The 21,089-nt window shown below is 40.9% G+C and overlaps 1 protein-coding gene across 26 annotated transcripts in view; it reads right to left on the bottom strand.

The window, feature by feature from the left end:
• Positions 1 to 21,089, bottom strand: part of C2CD5 (C2 calcium dependent domain containing 5) — a 124,301-nt gene that overhangs the window by 82,941 nt on the left and 20,271 nt on the right. For 11 of the 26 annotated variants that reach the window (XM_032798347.2, XM_075069847.1, XM_075069857.1 and 8 more), the window contains 4 exons: positions 20,824 to 20,975; positions 14,122 to 14,207; positions 6,630 to 6,662; positions 89 to 197 (listed from right to left, as the gene is read on the bottom strand). In XM_032798347.2, coding sequence (XP_032654238.1) covers positions 89 to 197; positions 6,630 to 6,662; positions 14,122 to 14,207; positions 20,824 to 20,975 — 380 coding nt within the window. Of the gene's footprint in view, positions 1 to 88; positions 198 to 6,629; positions 6,663 to 14,121; positions 14,208 to 16,500; positions 16,696 to 20,823; positions 20,976 to 21,089 lie in introns of all 26 variants that reach the window. The other 15 variants (XM_032798350.2, XM_075069900.1, XM_075069853.1 and 12 more) reach the window with 4 other exon arrangements.

Raw genomic sequence — 21,089 nt, 5'->3', positions numbered from 1 at the left:
AATAAACAAACAAACAAACAAACAAACAAATAGAAATCCAAGGTCACAGTGAGACATGATTGAAAAAAGATTTCTTCAGTTAACATACCAGGATTGTGGATGCGGTCCAAAAGCTTCACAGAGCGTGCACTGACCACACCACCAACATGGACAAGGAAGCCAGGTGGAAAGGCCGTCAAGGTAAAAAAGGGAAATTCCTGTTAGGATTAAAAATATAAACAGCAGGTGACCATCTGTAAAACACTGCTGTCTGCCAATCAACATGCAGTAATTTATTATGCTCCTTGAAATACAGGCAAAGCATTAATACGAGGCAAAACACTTATTTTAAGCTTATTATGCACTATATCACTTGTATGCCATTCAAATATCCAACATAATGTGGCATTAGCAAAAGTATTCTAAGCAGTAAAATTACTTTTCCCCCATAGATTTGCATTCGGATATGGATATTAACTAACAACCCAAACCTTATTAAAAATTGACTTTACAAAGCCTACACTTAGCTTTTTTTCCTTTACAAGGTACACTAAAAAGAGTGAAATAAAAATGTTATTTATTTTCTGAAGTGTTGAGGCTTAGTATTTAACTTACTTATGCCTCTGCACTTTTTAATGCTGGCTGCTACAACTGAGGGTAGCTTGCTATCCAAATTTTGAGTGGAACTGATTTTTGCTCCTGCAAGCATGAAGACTGCCTTATTAGATAAAGTGCATCTAACACAAAATGCCAACAAAGACTGGTCTGATAGCATCAATGGTTCTGGATAAAACAAAAATTATTCACGTCTTTAGAATAAAAGTGAAAGATTCTGAAGTACAATTATTAGACCATTCTTTACCAGATTAAGAAATAGTCACTATCACCAATCATTCTAAATTCTTTTCCTGAGACATATTTTTTTTTTTTACTATCTTCAGCGAAAATGAGAAAGCAATACTCCTCCATGTCCAGACCACCTACTCAAGACAGTTTCTGTGAGAAACAAGGCTAAGGGCTTGATATAGTTTTTCACAATGTATGCGCTGTGAAATAAATTCCTCACATTCAAATGAGATGGGCCCAAGATGGACAGATTTAATTTTATAATAATGACATACATACTGAAATATAGCATACTTATGAGGGAAAGGAGATGGGTTTCCATCTGCCAATTCTACAAGCAGAGAGGCAAGAAAATAAATGAGACATGCAACAATGGTTATTTTATACAGTTTTTATGGCTGATTAAGTGTTAAAAAAGAATATTGTAATTTTAAAGCGATTGCCTAAACTAAGCATTCCACTCAGATTCTAGTCAACTGACAAAGTGCAGCTTAAAGAGAGACTATCAAATCTCCTGAGGCAATGAGTGGCATTAAAAACAAAAGATTAAGACTCAAACCCTGGAGTCACCCTAGGGTATTGCTAAAGATCAAAAATATTGCATTTCTGTTGTATGGAGGCATTAGAAAGCAGAGAGATTACAAAGAGTGACTCTGCAGCCATATACAGCTGCTTGTAGACAAGCCAGAGGACTGGTCAGGGCACAAACAGCGGGATTAGAACCTGCTGGGATCCCGTGGATTACAATAGTTTGTGGAAGGAGGAGCCAGGCAGCCACTACTACAACACAGTGTGTGCAGATGCTCCATGCAGAGCCTTGTAGGCTGCAAGGGGGAAGATTCCAGGCCACCAATATCTGACAATGAACTACCCATAAAACAGTGTCCAAAAAACCCTAACAAATATCTGCCACAGTAAGGAACACCAAACAGCTGTAATTTATTTCACAAATGAACTAGCTAACCGAGAATACTGATCATTTTGCCAATACTACTTCACACTAGCATTGTATTACATCTTATGCTATGTCTATATTAGGAACTAGGGGCATGATTCCCCTGCTTGTGTACACACACTCGCGCAAAATAAGTGAGAGCTTGCGTAAGTACAAAAAGCAGTGTAGCTGCGGTAGCACAGATAGCACTAAATCCATTTGAAACCAGCAGGCATGTATTTTGCACAGAACAGCATAGATCCTGGACGAATACTGGCACTGGTTGAAAGCAATAACTGCTTCTAGACAGTTACTTTAAAACTGCCACTTCTGATCAATTTGATGAGCTTTCAATAAGCTCTTCATTCATACTTATGTATTACATACTACCTCTACATCTATAAAATGTAAGAGTGAGTGCAAATGTACATGTGCGTGTATTTCCAATCATTTATTTAAGTGTGTATGTGTAAGTACATATAGAATACAAAATACAAAATAATGGAAATATACTAGGACAACAGTTCTCTAACCGTGCTCCATGGAGACCATTTTATTTGAAAATGAAGCAGTGGTGATAGAGGGTTCGGAGAAGCGATCCACAGAATAAAAAAGTTGGAGAACCATGGCACTAGTCTCAGCTCTAATCATTAGGATTGCACAGGTGAAATAGAGCAGCATTTAGCTCCCTTTCTAAGAAATGTGTGCTTAATACTGCACCATTCAAGTCATCTGGAGTTTGCCCACTGAGAAGGATGCCAAGAGGACCAAGTCTTATATAGAAATAGATACAGACACTTGTACAAAAATATGTACAAAGTATATACATTTGTACATAAAACTGTGTTACAGTTGCTGTGAAAAAGTTCCTCCTCTACCTTGGTGGGTCCTGCGCTTATTGGCAGATTTGCTCACCTCAGTGATCTTCCCCACAGCCTGGGTCAACTCCTCCTGTGTCTGATCAGGAGCTGGGAGGTTTGGGGGGAACCTGGGCCCGCCCTCTACTCCGGGTTCCAGCCCAGGGCCCTGTGGATTGCAGCTGTCTAAAGTACCTCCTGTAACAGCTGCATGACAGCTACAACTCCCTGAGTGACTTCCCCATGGCGTCCTCCAAACACTTTCTTTATCCTCACCACAGGACCTTTCTCCTGGTGTCTGATAATGCTTGTACTCCTTAGTCCTCCAGCAGCACACCCTCTCACTCTCAGCTCCTTATGCCTCTTGCTTCCAGATCCTCACACACACTTCCTCTCCTCTGGCTCCCTGCTCCCTGACTGGAGGGAGCTCCTTTTTAAAGCCAGGTGCCTTGATTAGCCTGCCTTGATTGGCTGCAGGTGTTCTAATCAGCCTGTCTGTCTTAATTGGTTCTAGCAGGTTCCTGATTACTCTAGTGCAGCCCCTGCTCTGGTCACTCAAGGAACAGAAAACTACTCATCCAGTGACCAGTATATTTGCCCTCTACCAGACTCCTGTACCCACTGGCCTGGTCTGTCACATTGCAATTACTGCGAATATACATCCCGTCACTAAAAACATAATATAAAAATTAATATATGTGTATATAAAGAGAATAATACAAGACAGCTATATATTTTCACAGCAGAATTGTTATCAAAATTATCCCTCCATCAAAATCTTTGTTGTTTTGAAGTTCAGGTTACTTGAGTAAAAAACCCAACAATATGATCCCTAAAAAAAAAAAAAAACGTGGAAATGTACAGATTAGGGTTTCCACACATACGGATTTTCCCAGACATGACCTTTTTTGGCTTCCTGATCTCCGTCTGGGCAGATTTCTGAAATAAGAGGAAATGTCCTGGATTTTTCCTTGTGTACCAGACACTGCAGCTCAGAAGAAGAGGTTTCTGCATCCCAATTAATCCCTCCCCTGCATCCACAGTTGCCGGTTCCTGTTTGCCCCGCCCTGACCTGCCAGGTAAGTGGAGCCGTCAAGCACCTCTTGACTGCCCCGCCACAGGTACTCAGGGCCGGGATGGAAGGGATGACAGGGCTGGGGTGACAGGGCTAGGTCCCAGCTCCCTGCCATGGGGAAGAGAAGAAGCCCACAGGGAGGCACTGACTGACAGGCTGGCATTGTGTCCCAGGCCTGATCCAGCCACCATGCCACCGAGACAGGGAATGCAACATTGCCCCCCACCTCGAGTGTGAGGCCACAGATACCCCCTCTGCACCCCTCCCAAAACCCCTTACCAGTACACACAGACACCCCTCCAGAACCTCCCAAAAATTCCTTCCAAGTACAACCCCCAATACACCCCCAGCACCTCCCAATTGTATCCTCCCTCCGGCTCCCCTTTCTCCCCCCCGCAGTATCCTCTATTTGAGAACTTGAAATATGATTGCCCTAGTCCAGATAAAGGAACTTTCTTTAAAATACTCTAATACTGACACAGCATATCAACTGAATTACACTAAGAGACTCTACATTTCCACAAGAGACTTTTCTGCACTTCCAACATATAAAGAAACAATGTACATAGCAAATTTACTGTGACATGTTTTTCTAAATACAGCACGTTAATGCCATCTTAAGCAATACTAACCAGTACTTACAATTTAGGTATATAAACTTATACATATATAGGACAATTTATAAGCTCCTGAAAGCCTTTCAACCACAACTCTCCTTCTCTACCTGCCCCTAGAGTCATCTTTTTATGCTGCAGAAAGATGGGAAATGTGCAGCTAAAGGCATCTCAAACCCAAGGCTCATGGCAGTAGAATACTATCACAGTTACGATACTCAACTAATATTCCACATGATCTGCTCTATCCCTAAAAGCATAATCTTATATAACCCTTTTTATTAGGGCTGTCCATTAATCACAGTTAACTCGCCTGATTAACTAAAAAAAATTGCGATTAAAAAATTAATCGCAATTAATCACAGTTGTAATTGCACTGTTAAAGAATAAAATGCCAATTGAAATGTATTAAATATTTTTGGATATTTTTCTACATTTTAAAATATGTTGACTTTAATTACAACACAGAATACTAAGTATATAGTACTCAGCTTATATTATTATTTTTATTACAAATATCTGCACTGTAAAAATGATAAACAAAAGAAATAGTATTTTTCAATTCACCTCATACAAGCACTGTAATTCAATCTCTTTATTGTGAAAGTGCAACTTACAAATGAAGATTTTTCTGTTACATAATTGCACTCAAACACAAAACGTATATAATGTTAGAGCCTACAAGCCCATTCAGTCCTGCTTCTTGTTCAGCCAACCACTAACACAAACAAGTTGATTTAAATATATGCAAAAGTGAAAGTAAGCCGGTATGGTATGGTACGGTGTACCGGCAAGAGCCGGTATGCCAGGACGGACTGGGCTAGCTTCTCCGGTGGTGATTTAAAGAGCCCAGGGCTCCAGCCGCTGTGAGAGCCCCGGGTCCTTTAAAGCGCCGCTTGAGCGCCGCTTGAGCCCCGCTGCCAGAGCTCCGGTGGTGCTTTAAAGGGCCCAGGGCTCCCCGAAGCAGCTGGAGCCTCCTCACAGTGGCAGGAGCATAGGACCTTTTAAATCCCCAGCCAAGCCCGGCAGCCAAGCTCCGGCAGGAATTTAAAGGGCCCAAGGCTCCCTACAGTGGCAGAAGCATTGGGCCCTTTAAATCCCTGCCCAAGCCCTGCCGCACAGTCAACTTGTGGAACTCCTTACCTGAGGAGGTTGTGAAGGCTAGGACTATAACAGCGTTTAAAAGAGAACTGGATAAATTCATGGTGGTTAAGTCCATAAATGGCTATTAGGCGGGATGGGTAAGGAATGGTGTTCCTAGCCTCTGTTTGTCAGAGGATGGAGGTGGATGGCAGGAGAGAGATCACTTGATCATCGCCTGTTAGGTTCACTCCCTCTGGGGCACCTGGCATTGGCCACTGTTGGTAGACAGATACTGGGTTAGATGGACCTTTGGTCTGACCCGGTACGGCTGTTCTTACGTTAAGAACACTTTCACTGTAGATTTGACAAAACACAAGAATGTACAATGTGAGATTTCTAAGGATAGATATAGCACTTGACCCAAGGTTTAAGAATCTGAAGTGCTGTCCAAAATCTGAGAGGTACAAGGTGGAGCATGCTTTCAGATTAAAAGAGCACCATTCTGATGTGGAAACTACAGAACCCGCAACACTAAATAAATAAATAAGTAAATAAATAAACAAATAAATAAGTCTATGTCCTCTGGAATGGTGGTAGAAGCATGAAGGGACATATATTTGAAAATGTAAAAAACATCCAAAATATTTAAATAAATGGTATTCTATTATTGTTTAACAGCACGATTAATCACGATTAATTTTTTTTACTTGCTTGACAGCCCTACTTTTTATAATATGATTCTTCTTCACTAGATATTATAAAGCTATGTGTTATTAAAACAGTATAAATAATAAAACAAACAAACTCTCACAAACTGAAACGCTACAGGTGCCTGGCATTTTCTTGATCTTTTAAAAACCTTGTTTTTCAGACACTTTTTTATTGAAATGATAGATCTACAGCCACAGAATATCTCATATGCTAGCAGAAACAAGGGCACACAGGGAAAAGCTTTTACAAGCAAAAGCTATGTACTTGTATTAAAATATAAATGAAATTTTTAAGTGAAATGTACAATCATGCCAAATATTAGTTAAGCAGAAGTATGTGGTTAGCTAAACTTTCTTGAAATTAAAACAAAAAATATCAAAACCCCACATCAACAAGATCACAAAGAAATCTGGCAAAACCTTGCAAAAAAGAAAACACGGTTTTAAAATGATTGTTCAAAATTAGAAAAGTCTCCAATACAAGAAAAAAAGAGCTCAAAGAATAAGGTCACACAATATTTTGAAACATACCCGCCTTCGACAGAACCTATGAGGCGATCCTTCCTTAGCAATGGACAACAAAATACGAAAAGACAATCATCCACTTTCTCATATAAGTAGCTATTCATTTAAAAAAAAGTATATTTCATATATGTAATTATAGTTTCTGGTTTTGACTGACATACATTTGGCTTCAAGTATGTAGTTCAGATAGATCAAAGCCCTTATTAAATGAAAACTGGTCTCCACTCTCTATTCCTCTAGAGTCTCTGGATAGTGACCTTGTCTACACTAGATCTTATTTGGTACAACTTACATTGCTCAGGGGTGTGAATACTCCACACCCCTGAGCAACAAAAGTTACACTGACCTGAATGCCAGTGTAGCCAATGCTGTAGCTACCACATCTGATGGGAAGTGGAATAATTAAGCCCACGGGAAAGCTCTCTCCCTTCGGCTTAGAGCATCTTCACCACAGCTGCGCCACCGTTGCACTTCTAGCGTAGATGTAGCCAGTGTTAAATTATGAAATGTTTTGAGAATTGCAATATAATACATAGTATAATATATATATATATAGTGTGTGTGTATATATACATAAAAAAAATCTGATCATTAAATACACACATCTGTTTTTTCTCCCATGCGTTTCTACAGTTTTCAGAGTTAAAAAACACCACCACCACCACCACCACCGTGACTAACCTTCCATAAAACTGTTGTTCTTCGAGATGTGTTACTCACGTCCATTCCAATGCAGGTATGTGCTTCCCCGAGCACCACTACCAGAAAGTTTTTCCCTCAGTGATAACCATCAGGTCAGCTCTGGTGCCCCCTGGACTCGTGCACTCACACTGCTGGTATAAAGGGTCCCGCTGAGCCCTAGGTCCCTCAGTTCCTTCTTTCTGGCTAACTCCAACAGAGGTGTAGAAGGAGGAGTTTTGGAATGGACATGAGCAACATATCTCAAAGATCAACAGTTATGGAAGGCTAATAACCCCTTTTTCTTCTTTGAGTGCTTGCTCATGTTCATTCCAATATAGGTGACTCCTACGCAGTTCTACAGATCGAGTTCAGAGTTTACTGGCCTGCTGATTATAGCACTACTCAGCCAAATCCAGCATCATCTCTAGTCTGTTGGGTGATGGCGTAGTGAGACGTAAAAGTGTGAACTGACGACCACGTTGCAGTTCCATAAGCGTCATGGATAGGAACTTGTGCAACCAATGCTTCCGAAGATACTTTGACCCTTGTGGAATGTGCCATGAGGGCTGGGATCTTTGCCAGGTCGTTGTATGTGCAGATATAGGAAGTGACCCATGATGAAATTCTTTTGGCTGAGACTGGAAGACCTTTCATCCTTTCTGCAATGGCCATGAATGGTTGAGTGGATTTCTGACATGATTTAGATCTTTCTATGAATAAGGCTAATGCACGTCTGATGTCCAGCACATGGAGCCTCTGTTCCTCTCTGTTGGCATGTGGTTTCAGATAGAAGACCAGTAGGAAGATATCCTGGTTAGTATGGAATTGTGAAACCACCTTTGGAAAGAAAGCCAGATGTGGATGCAATTGGACCTTGTCCTCGAAGAATATCGTGTAAGGTGGTTCTGAAATGAGGGCCTGAATCCCCAAGACCCTTTTGGCAGAAGTAATGGCTACCAAGAAGGTCACCTTCCAGGACAGGTAGAGCAGAGAGCACATTGCCAACACCACACATGGGGATCCTGTCAGTCTTGACAATTCCAAGTTGAGATCTCAGAGAGGAACTGTTTGCCATACCTGGGAGTACAATCTCTCACAGCCTTTAAGAAACCAACTACAGAGGGAGTTTGAGAATACAGAACAGCCATTCTCCCACGGGTGAAAAGCTGAGATTGCAGCCAAATGGACCCTAATAGATGACACAGTTAGCCATTATTTCAGGTGAAGTAAGTAATCTAGAATGAATGGCACTGTTGATTCCGTTGGTCAGACACCCTTCTACGTACTGATCAAGAACCTCTCCCACTTTGCCAGGTAAAAGTGGCTCTAGTGGATGGTTTTCTGTTCCCTAGAAGTACCTCACAAACCAGCCCAAGCATGCTAGCTCTGAGGGGTTGAGCCATGGAGCTTCTAGGCCAAGAGACGAGGGACTCGAGATTTGGGTGACACAGGCAGCTGTGGTCCTGGAAGATTGGGTCTGGAAACAGCGATCGATGGATTGGTGTTTTCACTGAAAGGTCTATGAGCATGGCAAACCAATGCTGGCGAGGCCAGGCAGGGGCTATCAGGATGACTCCCGCTTTGTCCCTTCTGAGCCTCATCAAGGCCTTGTGCATGAGAGGAATGGGAGGAAATGTGTTGAAGAGATGACCCTCGTCCAAGAGAGGAGGAAGTGTCTGAGAGGGTCCTGGAGTTGTGACTCAATAAGGAGTAGAATTGGAGACATTTCCTATTGTGTTTTGTCACAAACAGATCTGGGGAGCTCCCCACTTCTGGAAAGTGACTTTCACAACATCTGGACAAATGGACCGTTCATGGTGGGTGAAGAAGTACCTACTAAAGTGATCTGCTAGCTTATTCTGTGATTCTGGCAGATTGGAGGCCCCAACGTGGATTGAGTGGGCGATGCAGAAGTGCTTCCTGGCACAGGTGAAAGGAGTATGCTCCTCTCTGCCTGTTGATATAAAACATTGCCATTGTGTTGTCTGTGAGAACTGGTACACACTTGCCCACCACATGGGGCTGAAACACCTGGCAGGCCAGACGAACTGTCCTGAGCTCCCTGACGTTGATCTGTAGAAAGAGCTCTTCTGGAGACCAGAGGCCCGGAGTTTTGAGGGACCCCAAGTGAATAACCCAGCCTGATGCTGAGCTATCTGTGACAAGAGACGCTGATGGTTGGGGTCTTGAAAATGGGACTTCTGCACACACGGCCAGTGAGTCTAGCCACCAATGGAGGGAGGCAGTAACAGATGAAGGAACTGCAATGACTGCGTCTAAATGGTGTCAACTCCGTGTGTATACAGATGACAGCCACGCCTGGAGAGATCTGAGCCGAAGTTTCGCATGCTGCATCACATAGGTGCATAATGCCATGTGGCCCAGGAGCTTCAAGCAGTTTCTGGCTGTGGTGATGGGGCGATTTCTAAGGCTCTCTATAAGCATCCCTATTGCTTGGAATCATGCTTCTGGGAGGACGGCTCTGGCTTGGATCGACTTGAGAAACGCCCCGATAAACTCTATGCTTTGAAATGGGGAGAAAGTAAACTTCTGCACATTTATTAGCAGACCTAAGTCCTGGATTGTTGACTGTATTAACTTTATATTGGGCTCCACTTGGATCTTGGTATGAACCTGTGACCAGTCAGTCATCATGGAAAGGGTAGACCTGGACACCCTGTCTTCTCAGGAAAGCTGAAACAACTGCCATGCACTTCATGAACACCCGAGGTGCCCCTGGCAGACCGAATGGGAGCACCGCTACTGGTAGTACACATGATTCACGATGAACCAGAATCAAGTATCAGAGGGGTAGCCGTGTTAATCTGGATCTGTAAAAGCAGCAAAGAATCCTGTGGCACCTTATAGACTAACAGACGTTTTGGAGCATGAGCTTTTGTGGGTGAATACCCACTTCGTCAGATGCATGTAGTGGAAATTTCCAGGGGCAGGTATATATAAGCAAGCAAGCTAGAGATAACAAGGTTAGTTCAATCAGGGAGGATGAGGCCCTGTTCTAGCAGTTGAGGTGTGAAAACCAAGGGAGGAGAAACTGGTTTTGTAGTTGGCAAGCCATTCACAGTCTCTATAAGGTGCCACAGGATGTTTTGCTGGGTGAACCAGAAGAATCTTCTGTGTCCCTGAAAGACTGAGACAAAGAAGTAGGTTTCCTTCAAATCGAGGGCACTGTACCAGTCCCCAGGATCCAGGAAGGGGACAATGCAAGCCAAAGAGACCACAAGAAACTTTAGTTTCTTTATGAATAAGCTGAGTTTTCACAGGTCCAGAATTGGTCCGAGACTGCCACTGACTTTTGAAATTAGGAAATATGTAGCCGGGGATTCTATTTCCAATAATTCCAGTGGAACTTCTTCCACGGCTCCCAGCCTTAGAAGCGACTGCACCTTTTGGGCTAGAAGGGTCCCTGAAGAGGGATGGGGGTGGGGGCAGGAGCACACAACTGAACTGAAGAGTGTATTCCAGTGCTCTCATGACTAGCACACAGCAATCTGAGGCAGTGCAGGCTCACGCCCGACAAAAATGGGATAAACAGTCCACAAAAACTGGGGAAGCTGGATCCAGGTTCTGTCCTGATATGTCTTCCCCACGCATCTCTTCAAAAGGTCTGCTTAGACGCCACAGAGTGTTTGCAGGGTGCAGGTGCGAAAAAGGATTGCAGTGGAGGTCTTCTCCTAAAGCCCCTGCTCTTCCTCCTTTTGTGGTCTTGCCAGGTAGGTGGCAGGAAGAACTCACTGGCCAGCTGAGGTTTATAATGTTTCCTTGAGGGTGCCGGTGCATAAAGCCTTAGGGACTTCAGGGTGGCCCTCGAGTCCTTAGACTATGGAGCTTGGAGTCTGTCTGCTCAGAAAAGTGATGTACCCTCCAAAGGAAGGTCCTGCAATGTCTGTTGAACATCATAAGTAGGCCCACGGATTGAAGCCAAGAGCTTCGACATATTGCCACCACTGAGGCCATTGATCAGGCTGCAGAGTCCGCTGCATCCACAGCTGCCTGCAGGAACACCTTTGCAATAGATTTGCCTGCAAATTCTCACCTAGACTCCTGTGACAGTACTTCTTAAATTTCAGCATGAGTCCCAGGAGTTAAAATCGTATCAAATCAGCAAGCACTCCTGAGCAGTGATCCTTAGCTGGAGGCCACCTGTTGAATAGACCTTTGTGCTGAAGAGGTCTAATTTTTTTGGTGTCCTTGGCCTTGGGGGTTGACCCCTGCTGACTGTCATTTCCGCTGCTGATACAACCAAAGATCCCAGTGCTGGGCGTGTATAAAGGAATTCATACCCATTAGCCAAGACAAAGTATTTCTTTTCAGTTTTCTTTGCCATCAGCTGAAGGGACGCTGTGGTCTGCCACAATTCAGCGGCAATGCCACTCTTGAAGGGTCTGTTGCTGCTAGAATGTCTACCAGCGCATGGGAGTACTCCCTGATCTCCTCTATCTGGATCCTCAGGTTTTGAGCCACTCTTTTAAGGAGCTCCTGATGAGTCTTGTAGTTGACCTGAGAGGGCGCTATGTCTGCTCCAATGACAGCTTCATTTGGAAAGGAGGAGAAGGACGCCTGTACACACAGAGGACACTGTTCTTCGCCCTCGGCACAAGATGTGTCTGGCGGTGCTGGATCTTGATATTCAGCATCAATCTCTGTACCAGAGCCTGGATTTTGCTCAAAGCAGAGCAGTGGAGGCACTCTGGACTCTGACACCACAGAGTATGACCTTCTGGAATGTGACCCTTGCATCAGAGGGAATGCCGAGGGTTTCCAGAAAGGACACTGTCCCGGCATCTGCCACTGTCCCTGAGGCCAAGCCGTGCGTGGGTTGCCTTGACTCAGGTCTATGGCCAGACAGCGCCAGCTGTAGTGACAGTCAGCTCCTGATAGAAACATATGACTCCACCTCCAAGTCTGTCTCTGAAGATTCCCTTCCCAGAGACCAAGCTGGAACAGTGCCGAACAGTGCCATGAGGGAGGTGACTGGCGCTGGGCCATCATGGCCAGATTCCCTTTTGAAGGCACCTGAGACCTCAGTTCTGTGGAGGTACTTCCCGCTGGCGCTGCCACTAACAATTCTCGTATGGCTGGGGATGGCAGTACCAGTAGAGAGAGTAAATCTCTCGCTGCTGCAAATTCCTCTGGCGCTGACAGTACCACCAGGACAGTGGAACTCTGGTGGCTCTCTTGTGGTGGAGAGCTGATTAGTACCAGTACCATTCCAGAGCCTGAGTCAATGGCGCTGCAAGGGTTGTTGGAACCACAGAGTGGCCTGACACGGGTCACACTGTATTAGTATGTTTCTCCCCTACCAACCTCAGGGTTGGGGTACGACCTCTATCAGTCTTTTTCTGTTTCTTTCCCAGCACCGGTGATGGAGAGTGGTGCCGAGGTTCCCCCTCCGGTGCACTTTTCTTCAGCACTGGGGATGGTGGACTGTGTCAAGTCTCTCAAGAAACAAGAGTGTCTTTCCTTAGTGCCAGTGATAAGGAATAGTGCTGAGTCTCCTACAGAGTAACAGGGGGTGCTCCTTACTGAGGCTGAAGTACTCGGTGCCGACTCTGAGTGACCCAGCTCCAAGGGAGGTAGTAGTGCTGCCTCCCTGAGGATAAATCTGAGCCTAGTGTCTCTATCTTTTTTGGTATGGGCCCTGAAGTCTTTCCAGATCTTACAGCGCTCTTATATATGAGCTTTCCTCAGGCATTCAAGGCAGCTGGAATGGGGGTCATTCACAGGCATAGGCTTGTAGCAATAAGCACAAGGCTTAAACCTCAGAGACCGAGACATACCCTGGTGCTGAGAAGAGATTAACACCATTGAGTGGGGTTCTGTTAACCTAATTATTTATCTAAAAACTGAAATTTAACTACTAAGAATAAAGATAACAATACACAATGAGGTTAGAAAGTCCACTAAGGGAGTACTTCCAGAGTGCAAGGACGAGGCAATTCCAGCAACCATCACGGGTGGTAAGAAGGAAATGAGGGGACTGCAGGTCGGTGGGACCCTTTATAACACTATGAGCATACAACTCCAGGGGGCACCAGAGCCGACCCAATGGATACCACTGGAGGGAAAAGCTTTCCGGAAGCGGTGCTCAGGGTAACCACATACCTACAATGGCATGGACATGAGCAAGCACTCAAAGAAAAAAGATAAATTTAATTGAATGCACAGTGTTAAACATTGCAGAAGGTTATTTTTAATTCAATACTCCTTAATAGTGATTTTAATGGCAATGCTTTACAGTTCGAGATTAATTATAAAAGATAACTTAAAAATAAAACCTATTCAAATAATACAATATGGGTTAAGTCATGCTACTAGTTCCATTTTTATTTATAAATTAAGAGAGCCTCCTTTTCAGCAAGTTTAAATCTGGCCCAATATTTCTGAATAAATCAAGTCGTCTTTTGCCAAAATTCAATTAAGAATAAAGCTATTACAGCAATGACAGCTGCATCGATTATCTATACATTTAAACAAACACTCAATTCTGTTTTGTTATAACTGTGTCCTATAATAATAACTACAACATTTCATTATTAGGCAGATTAGAATGATTTGTTGCAGTTTTTTCATGTTGTTCCAGTAATATATTTAATATTACAATCAATATGTCTATAAAAAGGGCTAGTAAACAATGTGTTTAACAGAGGTTTATTAAATTTGGCAGGTGCAAAATAAAACAAATATTTACAAAATAATTCTGTCAAAAGAAAATATTTACCTTTATTAAAAGTTAAATCTCCACTAAGCTTATATTAGAAATATATAGTATAAAATATGATCATCACGTATTCCTTACCCTTTGCTCCAGAGCTGTCTGCGTCTGTTGTCTTAATAGAGCTTTAAATGGTCCCCCTTCTTTTCCAGCACTCCCACTGCCCATTCCTAAAGCAAATCAGCACATAAATAACATCCAGAGAAACAAGTTACAGACTGTATTTATTAGTCTCCAATTTTTTTTTAAACCTATGATACCAATTATAGTTAGAAACTTCTGAAAGTTTATTTTTTACCAATCAGACACACTGAAGACTAAGGATTTTATTCACATTTTATATTTCCCTTTAGTGCCAGTGTAAAGGGGCATTAGGGTGAACATAAATTGCACTTGAAATCCCTTTACAGTGTCAGAGTGGTGTATAGGACCTTAGTGTAAATAAGAATAAGGGCCAAGGGACTTGAACTTGCAGCTCTTAGTTCTACAGTATAGCTTGATCTTTTTCCCATGGATGCAAGAGTGTTTTTGCAATCAGTTTCAATAGGCACAGGATCAGTTCCGTAATCCTTATTTTCACAAGCAGTTACAGTCAAAGTTTCAACTCACATCAGCGTATATTGCAGGATCAGTCCTAATTCAAAAGTGCTAAACTAGAAGTAATCCTACTAGTGCAACTGACCAAGATTTCTGCTATAAAGTCAACTATGGACCTGTGTTCAGGAATTATTTACAGTAGCAGTTAAAAAAGATTCCATATCGTGAGGTTCACACAGTTTCAGAGTAGCTCAATCGTTTTTCACTCATGAGTTGGGGCTCAAACCTCCAGTTTCCACATATACACAACTCCTATTGAAGTCACTATAAAATTTGGCCCAAAGAGAAAACTGTAAGGGCAAGCATGTAACAAATGTACATCTTTTAATTTAAATTTTAACTCTGAAAAAGATACTGTAATTTAGAATTGAAGAACAGTCTAACATTTATGTACAGTACTTTCACTCATCTGAATCATTCAGATCAGCCATGGACTACTGTTGAGCATTCTAAACTGCCAAATTTATCTGTGATTTGCTTGCTAAAAGACATTTGTTGCTTTGCAGTTACTAAATCCAGGAAGAAAACATATACTAAGGCTGTGTTTTTTCTACAATAATTATAATTTTGGTGAATCAGATTCACTTGGTGGCATTTCATACCTAAGAACGTACTTCACTGATATTTCTTATAGTCGGATCTGCCTACGTGCCTCAGAACTAAATCGATACTTATTTGGTTTCAGTGTATCAGCAGTTATACCTTTCAATACTCTCAGAGATGTCAATGAAAACACTAATAAAAATGAAGGACAAAACTAAAAAAAAAAGCATCAGGAACAAGGCGAATGAAGTTATGATTGAAGGGAATATTTTTGAAGTTACCTTAACTGCTATTTTAAAACAGACAATACATTGCTACTTTCCCTGTCCCCTTTCTTCTGCTAAAAAATCCAGTAACAATAAAGAAAGGAAGATATTTTTCCATGTAAATGTGTGAGGACTTTTTGTTTTAAACAAACTCAGGGACTGTTGTTGTTGGCACTTCATTTATTCACTCATTTCAAAACTGACAAATGCTATCATGTCTAAAATATTATTTATATACAGGAAATGAAATATTTTTAGCTGTTCTTGGATAAGGAAACAAAGATTAGCATCTGTATAGTCCCATTAATAAAATTAAGTTATGTTATGTTATTTTGCATTAGATCTAAATAGCATTTTCAAGGGACTATACAATACTAAAAACAGACTGACATGAAATGAAGAATATTTGTTGAGATGAAACACATTCGTAAAAAACACAAAATAATCAAAGCACTATCTGTAGAAAAGAAGCAGTGATTTCTAGTATTTAATTTAACAGGACAATCTAGTGATCTCTGTCAATGAAACATAAAAAGGAGGAAGTACAAATACAAAGTTTGTGTACAGTCAGAATGAAACAAACCAGTTTAAACAGTACAATAAATATGGCTGCTAGCCACATGATGGTCAGATTTCAACAGAAGAATATGAATGAGTTGGTAGGGATGATGGAGTGCTTGTCCCATCTAAAAATACAGGAACATTATTATAATGAAGAGAATGAAAAGAATAACAGTATTCAGTAGTTGTCTAATGGTAGTAAGTCCAATTACCAATATTTAGTGGAGATGTTTCTGGAAAAGGAAAGAGTTCTGCAATATAAGGTAGGCTATTTGTTTCAAATATTGATCAACTTAAGGAAGAGGCTCTAGAAATTATTGCAAGCCTCCAGGTGGAAAAAAATTATCCTGTAATAGTCATGTAGCCAGCAGTTTTCAGAGGATATTTTAACTAAAAGGTATAGAAGGCTAGGTATTAAAGACCCCCTAACTAACAACAACATTCCATTTATTTCTTAAAAGGCATTTTAAAAAAGGTGATTATACATTGATCCTACCAGAAGCAGCCAGAAGCAGCTCTTCAGTGAAAGAGACACTTTTCCTCAGAACAAATGGGCTGACATGGCTAGAGTGAAGAGGGTTAAGGCTAGACCCCGGGAGGAGGAGACAGGACTTGTTAAGATGTGGGGAACCACAAGACAGAGTAGGGGAGCTAGGAAACAGGAAAATCCTAGGCCCCTGTGGGGAAGGTGCTGTGGAGGAAAGTAGTAGAGAGAAAAGATGTAGATTCACAAGATGACTAAAGAAATAGGAGGAGGAAAGCAAAATGAAGCAAAAACAAAACAGACTTTTTTTTTCAAATGAACAGATACATACTGCTAGTATATGAAAAAGCTATTACCAGCATACAAAGAAATGAAATGACAACTTAACACCACAGTGTGGATTAGAAGTACGTTATCAAAAATCTGAGTATGAACTTGTTAACTTTGTTTTAAAATGTATTTAGTTTTATTAAAGAGCCAAAGTAATTGAGTACTTATTTCATATTTCAATTAAATTTTACACAAAGATTTAAAATGAATACTTCTAAATAAAATCTATTCAAAATAGCCCTTCCAACATGCCTAAGGAAAACTGATATGGTAACAGCTTCTCTTCTCCAAAAGTTCTATGAATTTAAGTTGACCATTATCCAGAAACCTAAAAATTTAATTTTTAAAGTCTTAAATCTTATAATGGCGTGTGTATATATACATATTTACTTATTTCCCACATAAAAAAGGAGTGCCCATCTTCTCAATTTCCTCCACATGTATATTAATTTTTCTCTCTCTCATAACCCAAACTTGTTAAATATAATATACGTTACACATGTAATATGTAACAATTTTTGTCAGTCAGGTACTTCTGTTAGTTTACAATTACATGAAAAGTAAGCACTAGTCACAACAGGAAGTCTCCAATTCCAAACCAGAATTAACTTTCTCAGTGCATTTTGAAACTTCTCCTCTCACCTTTTACTACAGAGAATTTGACACAGCCCATTCTACACTGTATCATCACATTCTACTTTATAAAAGAAATAGTGGTAAACTTTCTTCCAACAGTTCCAACCCAGAAGACTAATAAGCAAATCCAAGTTTCTCTCTCTTTATATCATGGTATAAATACCTAAATGTTGTGGTATATGTGCTTCTTATGAAAGTTAAAGTCTCAATTTGAAGTCAAGATATTGACATTGCTTCCTCAGTCACGCTCTATTCCTCTTCCTTGCTCAGACAGCTTAAAAAAAAAAATCTCAATTTTCCCTTCTTCAGATGGCTTGAGTAGTTTACAGTTTGAATTTCAAATCTTTTTGTATGTGCCAAACCATTAATCAGATCATCGTCATGCACTAGAACAGTGGTCAGCAAGGTCTGGCACGTGGCTCAGCAGGGTAAGCACCCTGGCGGGCCAGGTCAGTTTGTTTACCTGCGACGTCTGCAGGTACAGCCGATCGCGGCTCCCACTGGCCGCGGTTTGCTGTCCCAGGCCAATGGGGGCGGTGGGAAGCTGCGGCCAGCATATAGTTTGCCTGCACTGCTTCCTGCCGCCCCCATTGGCCTGGCCCACCAGGACACTTACCCTGGCGAGCCGCGTGCTAGAGGTTGCCAGCCCTTGCACTAGAATAAAGAGCTTTGACACTAAGACATCCTCTACTAAGCAAAACTCCCAAAAAAACTGAGAGACAAGGCCAAACATAACTTTATTATAATAATCTGTAAGAACAGGTTTCATTAAGTAAAACTAGAGCCACATCATCTCAGCCATGCTACACTTACTTTAGTAAACAGTGACCAAACTTATTTTATAAAGCAGTAAAAGAAAAATTAAACCAAGTTAGTCTAAGTCTCAATTTGGTTTTTGTTTTTTTTTAAATAGTATCCTTTATAGGGACAAAGCTTTAATCAGGGTTGATGAGCCAAGAATCCTGTAACAGTTCGTGTCCTAAGGATGAGTTGTTAATTTAGATTATAGAACCTTGAGAAAATGCTAGTGCCATCCTTGAAAACAATGCTATCTTTTTTATTTTAAAACACCACAAATATGTTTGGTAAAGTCTGTTTAGAACTGCCACTTGCACGAAGAAAATATTTAACACAACTTATTTCATTCAATAGTATTCCCTCTCCTTCTGTTGATGACTAATTCTTAATTAATTAATGATATTTTATAGTTATATCCCTGAATTAATTCTAACTATAAAGTGATTATTATGCTTTCCTCCCAGAACAACTATGGTTGAAGAGTCACAAAAATCAAGGTGAAATGTGTCTCAAACATATTATATATTATGTTGTTAAGTGATTATTTTTTCAAAATTCAGTGTGTATGTAAAATTTTTAGACATAACAAGCAAGCCTTCTAATTGGGACACATTTTGGCAACAGAGAGCTGAACATATTGCCAAAAGATAGCAGCTACATGATATTGCCCTAGCAAATAAAAGAATGACTGGGGTCACCAAATGAAATTAACAGGCTGCAGGTTTAAAAACAAACAAAAAGAAGTACTTTTTCACACAACGCACAGTCAGTCTCTGAAACTCTTTGCCAGAGGATGTAGTGAAGGCCAACAGAGTTCAAAAAAGAACTAGATAGGTTCATGGAGAATAGGTTGGGCAGGGATGGTGTCCCTAGCCTCTGTCTGCCAAAAGCTGGGAATGGGTTACAGGGGATGGCTCACTTGATGATTACCTGTTCTGTTCACTCCCTCTGGAGCACCTGGCATTGGCCATTGTCGGAAGACAGGATATTGGGCTGGATGGACCTTTGGTCTGACCCAGCATGGCTGTTCTTCTGACTGCTATTAGCTTAACTTTGAAAACAAAAAACTGAAGCTGATGAAGATGGCCCAGCTTCCTCGATATATTAGGAAATTCCTCACCACAAAGGCCCCTATCTTGCAATCTGATCTACACAGATGCACTCGTGTCCACACAGAGTCCATTGTTTCAATGGGCTCAATGTAGGTGCAAACAATCCATCCATCCAGATCATGGTGCAGGATCAGAATCTAATATAGCTACTGCAGAAATGTCTCAATTTCACTGCAGACTACTATCACTCTCCTGTGCCTTTGGGATGTCTAGTAAGATGGCTACCTATCGTGGAACTTAATCAGACAACATGTATGTTTTCAAACAATCATCAGGAATTTAATAATACAAATGTATGAATTTGCGGGGTGGTATCTCTTAAAAATAAATATTGGCCTGTTTGTTTTTTAAATACACTTGCTCTCAGTTTCTTTAAAACATAAATGGTCACCCTAGGTTGTCCACAAGACATAATCACTATTTACACAAAAGATAAGAAAGACAAAAAGGTTTTTTTTAAAAAAATGAAGAGGGAGAGTTGCAATTTGATAGCTTCTTATTTTTAGGCTTTTGGATTAAGTTTGAAAAATTAACTCGAGAATCTACAAACTATTTCCATGTGTAAATCTTGAATCTGAAGTATTACTGAGACACCCGTCAAGTACAATAACTGAGTCCAAAAATGTAACATACTTTAAAACTGTCATGATTAGGGAGATGGGAACATTCTCAGATTCAAATACTATTTTTAAACATTATATTTAGAAAAAACATTTAAAACAGCAGCCACACTTTTATACATGGACCTACAGTATTTTTGTTCTGTTGTAGCAGAGCCACGTTTGTTGGGCTCCATAAGGAATTAAGGCAGTGGAGGGAGGAATCAGCGTCCAATTAAATTGTGAAAAGCCAGTTGAGAAAATTTTTAAGCTTTTAAAAAGGTGTTCTTAACCTTTAAAACTATTTTTAAAAAATTACACTTGATTTACCACAGCCACTTCCATAACCCTGAAGAAGTTCAGTAGACACTAGTAATTGTACTTCTAGAATCAATTTGCAAACAGACATGTGGAATCTACACAAAAATATGGATGCATTTTCAGCAGAGATTAGTCTTAGAAAATTCACATATACTAGTAGGACTTGATCACTCATTTCCCCATCATGTTATGGTGAAAACGTACCCCATAATTTATAATCTGAAGTGGAGGAAATTAAAAGAAAAAGACAATTCCTTAGGACTCTCTTTATAACATTCTGAGATGCTTCTAAATGGTTACATTATAAATGCTACTCTTAAATTGCCTATGTGGTATGGTTATAAAGCTTTGGAAAACAAAAGTACAGTAAATCAGTGCACAACGCAAATGCTTTCATGCTTTAATTGAGCTATATGAAACATCCAATTTCCACATCATTTTGATAACTTACATGCCAAAAAGGAAAAAGGGTTTGAATGAAAAGATAAAACAGAAATACAAATTAACAAAAAAAATAAGAGTGGGTGGAAGCACCTTACCAGTTTTGGGTGTCAAACTCAAATCTGTGTCAGAAGAAGAGGACTGTCGACTGTAGGACTTGGAAGGTGAAAAGGAATAGGTTTGGTTTTTCAGAGGGGTGGAGGGTCCTGATGAATGAGTATTGGGATTGGGATCTTCATTGAAAGGAATCCTGCCAGAAGAAGGTGGAAACATATTCAGTAATCCTGTGCCAAAGGACCTGGCTGACAGCAGCATGATCCGAACACCAGGATGGGGTTGGGGTAGGGCCAGCAGTTATTCCTTA

Source organism: Chelonoidis abingdonii, chromosome 1, assembly GCF_003597395.2.
Source record: "Chelonoidis abingdonii isolate Lonesome George chromosome 1, CheloAbing_2.0, whole genome shotgun sequence".
Lineage (NCBI taxonomy): Eukaryota > Metazoa > Chordata > Testudines > Testudinidae > Chelonoidis > Chelonoidis abingdonii.
The sequence above is the reverse complement of the archived record's forward strand: the minus strand, read 5'-3'. Positions and strand labels throughout refer to the sequence as shown.